Source organism: Homarus americanus, unplaced genomic scaffold, assembly GCF_018991925.1.
Source record: "Homarus americanus isolate GMGI-L3 unplaced genomic scaffold, GMGI_Hamer_2.0 scaffold11150, whole genome shotgun sequence".
Classification (NCBI taxonomy): Eukaryota; Metazoa; Arthropoda; class Malacostraca; order Decapoda; family Nephropidae; genus Homarus; species Homarus americanus.
This window is the reverse complement of record NW_024720555.1, coordinates 1,580,427-1,588,555: the sequence shown is the minus strand read 5'-3', so window position 1 is coordinate 1,588,555 and position 8,129 is coordinate 1,580,427. Positions and strand designations below refer to the sequence as shown.

General features: G+C 54.1%; 1 protein-coding gene across 1 annotated transcript; it reads right to left on the bottom strand.

Annotated features, from left to right (window-relative positions):
- Positions 1–6,544: 6,544 nt before the first annotated feature.
- Positions 6,545–7,668, bottom strand: LOC121860640 (basic proline-rich protein-like). The gene is made up of 2 exons (XM_042357908.1): positions 7,560–7,668; positions 6,545–7,176 (listed from the first exon to the last, which is right to left on the bottom strand). The coding sequence occupies exons 1-2, from the start codon at positions 7,666–7,668 to the stop codon at positions 6,545–6,547; spliced, it is 741 nt and encodes a 246-aa protein (XP_042213842.1).
- Positions 7,669–8,129: the final 461 nt, after the last annotated feature.

The following is an 8,129-nucleotide window of genomic DNA, read 5'->3' as shown; positions in this document are numbered from 1 at the left end:
TCACCATTTCATTTGTTAAGAGATCAACAATGCAAATGTGATGATAATTTATTTACATTAATGTCTTCTCCAGGTTCAAAGTGAATGTAAACCATCTGTCGCAGGGGACCTCCCCAAAATAACGTTAACTCATAGTCTTCCTTAAGATCCAGCACTAGTTTCTCCTGAGGCGGTGGCGCATGAAAGGGCATTCAGTTGCATTTTAGGGGTCATCCTAATGACGGGATCTCCAGAGGGTGGCACATCCAAGGCGTTCTCCCAGCAGCAGTGGTGCCCCAGGGGCCTCCCAGGAAGAGTTGCGCTCGAGGGGGCCCATCAAGGTAGCTGCTCCTCATGGACTCTTCCAGTGGCAGAAAACTAGTAGGCCCTCCTGGGGCCTCAACAGTCTTAGGAGCTCTCCCAGGGGTGTTGGTGCCTCTGGAGCCTTTTCAGTGGTGGTGGTGCCCAGGGACCCTCCTGGGGCGATGGCACAAGGGGCCCTGCTATGGGCATGGGGCCCCAGGGGCCCTCCTGGCAACCCCAGCACTCCCAGGAGAAAGCGATCGTGTCGTTGATATTCATCGTCCAACAATCCCTTACTTAACTGTGATTGGCGGATTCGTAGAATACCCAAATTACAATAATAGAACAGACCAGCCAGTCAGCTGCTTACCCCTTATGTTTCTGTGGACATGTTCACCTTGCTCAGGATGTGATGCTTACAGAAATCTCACGATGGGTGGTGTATTTATTGAACTTCATATCTCAGAGTTCGTGGTAACTATCTTGCTGCCTTGAGGTTCCAGGGCAAATCGCCTAGAGGTCCTCTTAAGGTGGCAGTGCTGGGGTTCCAGGCGGTGTAGTAGCCATCAGGGACTTTCAGTGGTGGTGTCTCAGGGTCATTCTAGGGTGCGGGTCCCTCGAGGCCATGGCGCACCAGGCGTTCTTGGGCGGTGGCGTCTGGGGGCCTCAGGCAGATCTGCTCCCCAGGGAGGCTCCAAGGGCAGCTCACTCCTTCGCGACCGTTGATGGCAGAGAAGCCTCAGGGGTTCTCCTGGGGCCTCAACGACCCTAGAAATCTCCCAGGGGCATTGGAGTGCCTGGGGCCTTTCAGGGGCGGTGGCGCCTGGAACCCTCCCTAGTGTGGAGTGGCACGAGGGGCCTTGAGGCGTGGCCTCAGGGCTGGCCCAGGCAGTAGCTCCAGAGACGATCGTGATGTATTTTTATAGCATCAGCAATCCCTTACTTAACTGTGATTAAGCAGTTTAAAAATACCAAATTACAGCCAATAGAAACAGACCAACCAATTCAACAACACTTTAACTTATGTTTCCTATTTGAATATTTATTTATTCTATTTAAATTTATTCAGGATGTGATCACACTCAAAATGTGAATTGTGGTTTATTGTTGTCTCATATCTCTCAAGTACAAATTGTAAAACCATCTGTCACCAGGGATATCAAACCAATGTTATGTGGCGTTATTATAAGATCAGCATTACTTACTGATGCTCTCCCAGGGCGCCGAGACATTCAGTTCATTTTGGGGATATTCCTAATGACAGCGGGATCTCCAGAGTGGCACATCCAGGCGTTCTCCCAGCAGCGGTGGTGCCCCAGGGACCCTCCCAGGAGAGGTTGCCCCCAGGGGCCATCCAAGAGCAGCTGTCATATGGACTCTTCAGTGGCAGAAAAGCCCCCAGGGGCCCACCCTGGGTTTCAGCAGTCTTGGAGCTCTCCCAGGGGTGTGGTGCCTCCTGGGCTGGCCTTTCAGGGGTGGTGGTGCCCCAGGGGACCCCTCCCTGGGGCGATGGCACCCCAGAGACCCTAACTAGGGACAATGCGCCTGAGGCCGTCTGAGGCGACATTCCCAGGTGCTTGATCATTGATAATAGTTCATATTGCATACGATCAGCAATCCCTTAACTGTGATTGGTGGTTAATAAAATGCATGATTCAGCCTGGGGCACACTGCTGGGAGGCTCACTAGTGTTACTTGCATCACCTCTTAGAATCGCTGCTCCGAGGATGACCTGAAACACTGCCTGGAATGTCTGCTGGCGGTATCACCGCCTGAAGCATCAAAGGTGGCAATGCTGATATAGGAAGGTGCTGCAAACAACGTTGTCTGGAGGTCCCTGGCGGCAGTTGGTTTCACTAGTGAGACATGGGGCATAGCGTAAAATAAATACAGCCCTCGCATTTTTCGACGCAATTTGCATACATGAACAATGGAAATGGTGAATAAATATCCAACAGGAAAACATAAGTTGAAGGTGTTGTGCTGACTGGCTGGTCTGTTCTCCTATTGGCTGTGTTTGCTTTCTTCGATGGCAATCACAGTTAAGCGGAATTGCTGGATGTATGCAATATGTACGACATCACGATCGGCCTAGAATTGCCGCTTCGCTCTGGAGCCAGCCTGAGGAATTGCCATCACTTCGCCGGCTGGGCCCTTTCATTTGCCTACAAAGGAAGTCCTAGAGCGCCATAAAATTTCACCGTGGAGGTGTGTCAGGGGTCATTCAGAGACGGAGGGGCCCCTCAAGAGGCGTGGCACCATGGCGATCTTGGGAGCAGTGGGCCTTTGGGGCCCTCAAGAGCAGTCCTCCCCTCCACGGACCCTTCAGTGGCGGCCTGGCCTCAGGGGCCCTCCTGCGGTCTCAGCGACTAGGAACTCCCAGGGGTGGTGGTGCCTCAGAGGCCTTTCAGGGCGGTGGCACCCAAAGGGTGGAGAGCCAGGGGCGATGGCGGCCCCAGGAGACATCCCAAGCGACAACGTTCGCAGGGGGGCTTCTCCCAGGAGACAGCGTTTCCAGAAGCTTGGAAATCGTGATGTTAGCAAAGTGCTTCGTCCAGCAATACCACCAACTGTGATTGGAGGATTAAAAAGGAAAATACTGGTATTGACAGAACAGATGACAGTCAACTGCTTTTGTATGAACCACTGGCTTGGATATTTATTTATTCACCATTTCATTGTTCAGGATGTGATCACAAATGTGATGGGTGGTTTATTGTGTCATGTGTCTCTCAGAGTTCAAATTAGTGTAAACCTACCATCTGTCACCAGGGCACCTCCCAGAACCCATTTATATGGCAGTCTTCTAGATCAGCATTACCTAGTCACTCTCCCCAGGGCAGTGTAGCACCGCCGAGACATTCAATTACGGTGCCCCCCAGGGTATCCCTAATGACAGCGGGATCTCCAAGAATTGGCACATCAGGCGTTCTCCCCAACAGCGGTGGTCTTGGGCCCTAGGAGAGGACGTGCTCCAGGGGCCATCCAGGGCAGCTCCTCATGGGCTCTTCCAGTGGCGGAAAAAGCTGATGACCCTCTGGGTCTCAGCAGTCTCAAGGCTCTCCCAGGGTGTTGGTGCCTCCTGGGCCTTTCAGGGAGTGTTGGCCCCAGGGGACCCTCCTGGAAATGGCACCAAGAACCCTGCCGAGGTGTGGGGCTAGGGGCCATCTCGCTTGTGGCTGCTCCCAGGCTTGATCGTGATGTCGTTGATATTCACTCGTCAGCAATCCCTTACTTATCATGATTGTGGATTTAAAATAAGAATGCACCAAGTACAGCCAATAGAACGATAGCCAGTCAGCTGTACCTTATGTTTCCCTGTTGGATGTAACCCATTCACCTTTTCATTGCTCAGGATGTGATAACACTGGAATTGCGATGAATTGGTGTATTTAGCATATATAGGTTACTAAATAGTGAAACTATCTGCTGCCCAGGGGACCTCCAGAGCAAATGCACCTAGAGGTCCTCCTTAAGGTCATGGTACAGGTCTCTACAGGGACGGTGGCTTCATGAGGACCTTCAGTGGTGGTGTCTCAGGGTCCTTCTAAAGATGCAGGGGTCCCTCCCTAGAGCTATGGCACCTTGAAACGTTCTTCTTCCAGGCTGATTGGCATGCAGAACTCAGGCCGTCCTGCTCCCCCCAGGGCCCTCCAAAGACAGCTCCTCCCTTCGCGACCGTTGCAGTGGCAGGAAAGCCTCAAAAAAGGGTTCTCCTGGGGCCTCAACGACCTAGGAAATCTCCCAGGGCGTTGGAGTGCCTGGGGAGCACTCCGGTGGTGGCGCCCAGGGACCTCTAGTGTGGTGGCAAGGGGGCCCAGCCGGGGCGTGGCTCCCTCAGGGGAGGGCTGGCCCAAGTGATAGCACTCCAGGGGCAGAATCGTGATGCATGTGCATGCATCCAGCAGTCACTTACTTATATTGATTGTGATTTAAAAATACTAAATTACATTAATGGGGCTAGACCAGCCAGTCAGCACAACACCCCAACTTATGTTTTCCTGTTGGATATTTATTTATTCACCATTTCATTGTTCAGGATGTGATCACACTCGAAATGTGACTGGTGGTTTATTTATTTAATGTCATATCTCTCAGAGTTCAAATTAGTGTAAAACCATCTGTCACCAGGGGACCTCCCAGAGCCAATGTTGCTCATAGCGATCTTCCTTAAGATCAGCATTGCCACCTGATGCTCTCCCAGAGGCGGTGGCGCCGCCAGGGGACATTCCAGTTGCGGTGCCCCCAGGGGTCATCCTAATGACAGCGGGATCTCCAAGAGGAGTGGCACATCCAGGCGTTCTCCCAGCAGCGGTGGTGCCCCAGGGACCCTCCCAGGAAGAGTTGCCCCCCAGGGGCCCATCCAAGGGCAGCTGCTCCCTTATGGACTCTTCCAGTGGCGGAAAAGCCCCCACTGGCCCTCCCTGGGGCCTCAGCAGTCTTACGAGCTCTCACAGGGGTGTTGGTGCCTCTTGGGCCTTTTCAGGGGTGGTGGCGCCCCCAGGGACCCTCCCTGGGGCGATGGCACCCCAAGGGGCCCTGCTAGGGGCAATGGCGCCACCAGGGGCCGTCACAAAGCGACAACGTTCCCAGGGGCTTGATCGTGATGTCGTTCATATTGCATACGTCCAGCAATCCCTTACTTAACTGTGATTGGTGGATTAAAATAAAAAATGCACCAAATTCTAGCCCCTGGGGCACCACCACTGCTGGGAGAACTCCTAGATGTGCCATCGCCTCTTGGAGATCCCCGCTGCTCCTAGGATGACCCCTGGGGGCACTGCCACTGGAATGTCTGCTGGCGGTGTCACCGCCCCTGGGAGAGCATCAGGTGGCAATGCTGACCTTAAGGAAGATCGCTATGAACAAAGTTGGCTCTGGGGGGTCCCCTGGCGGCAGTTGGTTTGTCACTAATTAGAACTGTGAGACATATGACGTAAAATAATTACAGCGCCCATCGCATTTCCAGTATGATTGCATCCTGAACAATGAAATGGTGAATAAATATCCAACAGGAAAACATAAGTTGGGGTGTTGTGCTGACTGGCTGGTCTGTTCTCCTATTGGCTGTAATTTGGTGCATTTTCTTTAAATCCGCCAATCACTGTTAAGTAAGGGATTGCTGGATGTATGCAATATGAACGACATCACGATCAAGCCCCATGGAGTACCGTCGCTTTGTGAGGGCCCCTGGTGGCGCCATTGCCCCTGGTAGGGCCCCTTGGGTTGCCACCGCCCCAGGGAGGGTGCCTGGGAGCACCACCGCCCCTGAAAAGGTCTCTGGAGGCCCCAACGCCACATTGAGAGCTCCTCGGGTCGCTGAGGCCCCAGGGAGGGCCCCAGGAGGCTTTGCCGCCACTGGAACAGTCCCTGAGGGTGGAGCTGCTCTTGGGAGGGCCGCTGGGGAACATCTACCTCTGGGAGGGCTCCTGGGAGGGCCCCAGTGTGCGCCACCGCTCCTGGGAGAACGCCTGGCGGTGCCATGGCCTCTAGGAGGGCCCCCGCATTCCCTAGAATGACCCCTGGAGACACCGCCACTGGAAGGTCCCCTGGCGGCGCCACCGTCCCTGGTAAGGCTTCTGGTGGCACTGCTGACCTTAAGGAGGACCCCTAAGTGACCCTTTGCCTCTGGGAGGTCCCCTGGCAGCAGATAGTTTTCACTAATTAGAACTCTGAGAGATATGAAGTTAAATATATACACCACCCATCGCATTTCCTGTGTTATCACATCCTGAGCAATGAAAAGGTGAATACATATCCAACAGGGAAACATAAGTTGGGGTGTTGTGTTGACTGGCTGGTCTGCTCTCCTATTGGCTAGAATTTGGTGCATTTTTTATTTTAATCCACCAATCACAGTTAAGTAAGGGATTGCTGGACGTATGAATATCAACGACATCACGATCAAGCCCCTGGGAGCGCCGTCTCTTTGTGACGGCCAATGGGAGCGCCATTGCCCCTGGCCGGGCCCCTTGGGGTGCCACTGCATCAGGGAGGGTCCCTTGGGGCACCACCACCCCTCAAAAGGCCCAGGAGGCACCATCACCCCTGGGAGAGCTCCTAAGACTTCTGAAGCCCCAGGAAGGGCACCTGGGGGATTTTCCGCCACTGGAAGAGTCCATGAGGAAGCAGCTGCCCTTGAAAGGGCCCCTGGAGGCTCAGGTCCCCTGGGAGCGTAACTCTTCCTGGGAGGGCCCCTGGGGCACCACCGCTGCTGGGAGAACTCCTGTATGTGTCACACCTCTGGGAGATCCTGCTGTCCCTAGAATGACCCCTGGGGGCACCGCCACTGGAATGTCCCCTGGCGGCGCCACCGCCCCAATGAGAGCCCTGGGGGCGCCATTGCCCCTGGCAGGGCCCCTTGGGGTACCACCGCCTCAGGGAGGGTCCCTTGCGGTGCCATTACCCCTGGAAAGGCCTCTGGAGGCACCAACGCCCCTGGGAGAGCTCCTAGGGTCGCTGAGACCCAGGGGCGGGCCTTGAGGCTTTGCTGCCACTGGAAGGGTCCCTGAGGGAGGAGCTGCCCTTGGGAGGGCCCTTGGGGGAGCAAGTCCCCTGGGAGGGCCCCTGGGGGCGCCACCGCCCCTGGAAAGGCCTCTGGAGGCACCAACGCCCCTGAGAGAGCTCCTAGGGTCGCTGAGGCCCCAGGGAGGGCCCCTGGAGGCTTTGCCGCCACTGAAAAGGTCCCCAAGGGAGGAGCTGCCCTTGGGAGGGCTCCTATGGGAGCAGCTTTGCCTGGGAGGGCCCCTGGGGACGCCACCGCTCCTGGAAGAACGCCTGGCGGTGCCATGGCCTCTAAGAGGGCCCCCTCATTCCCTAGAATGACCCCTGGAGACACCGCCACTGGAAGGTCCCCTGGCGCCGCCACCGTCCTTGGTAAAGCCACTGGTGGCACTGCTGACCATAAGGAGGACCGCTAGGAGCGCCCTTACCTGTGAGGTCCCCTGGCGACAGTTAGTTTTCACTATTTAGAACTCTGAGAGATATGAAGTTAAATATATACACCACCCATCGCATTTCCAGTGTTATCACATCCTGAGCAATGAAAAGGTGAATACATATCAAACAGGGAAACATAAGTTGGGGTGTTGTGTTGACTGGCTGGTCTGTTCTCCTATTGGCTAGAATTTGGTGCATTTTTTATTTTAATCCACCAATCACAGTTAAGTAAGGGATTGCTGGAAGTATGCAATATCGACATCACGATCATGCCCCTGGGAGCGCCGTCGCTTTGTGACAGCCCCTGGGGGCGCCACCACCCCAGGGAGGGTGCGCACTGGCCCAGGAGGCACCAACACCATGGGATTGCTGGAAGTATGCAATATCGACATCACGATCATGCCCCTGGGAGCGCCGTCGCTTTGTGACAGCCCCTGGGGGCGCCATTGCCACTGCCTGGGCCCCGTTGTTCCTCCTCTCCCCTAACAGTAAGTCCGCTAATTGCCACTTCTTCGACGCACTTCTTCAGAGTCCCAAGCTGCTGTAGAACCTGTTCTGAGCCTGCATTACTCTCCGTCACCTCCTGTGGTCGTGTTAAGGCCTCAGCATAACTCCTCTTTGCAACCACCTCCAATCTATCGGCTACTTCCTCAGTCTTAGCAAGGATTTCTTCACTGTAGCCTGTACCATAACTGTACCACCTTTAGAAAAAATTTGCATTTTTGTGAAATCGTATCTCCAAATAAAATAAAATAAAATCACCATTGTATTATTGTGTGCATTTTCATGGCACTGATATATTAAATGGATAATAAAGATAAAAAATACAGAGAATAACATTTTAATGAGAATGACAAATAACATACACATCAAAACAATAGAAATATGACAAGAGGCAGCAACCTTGA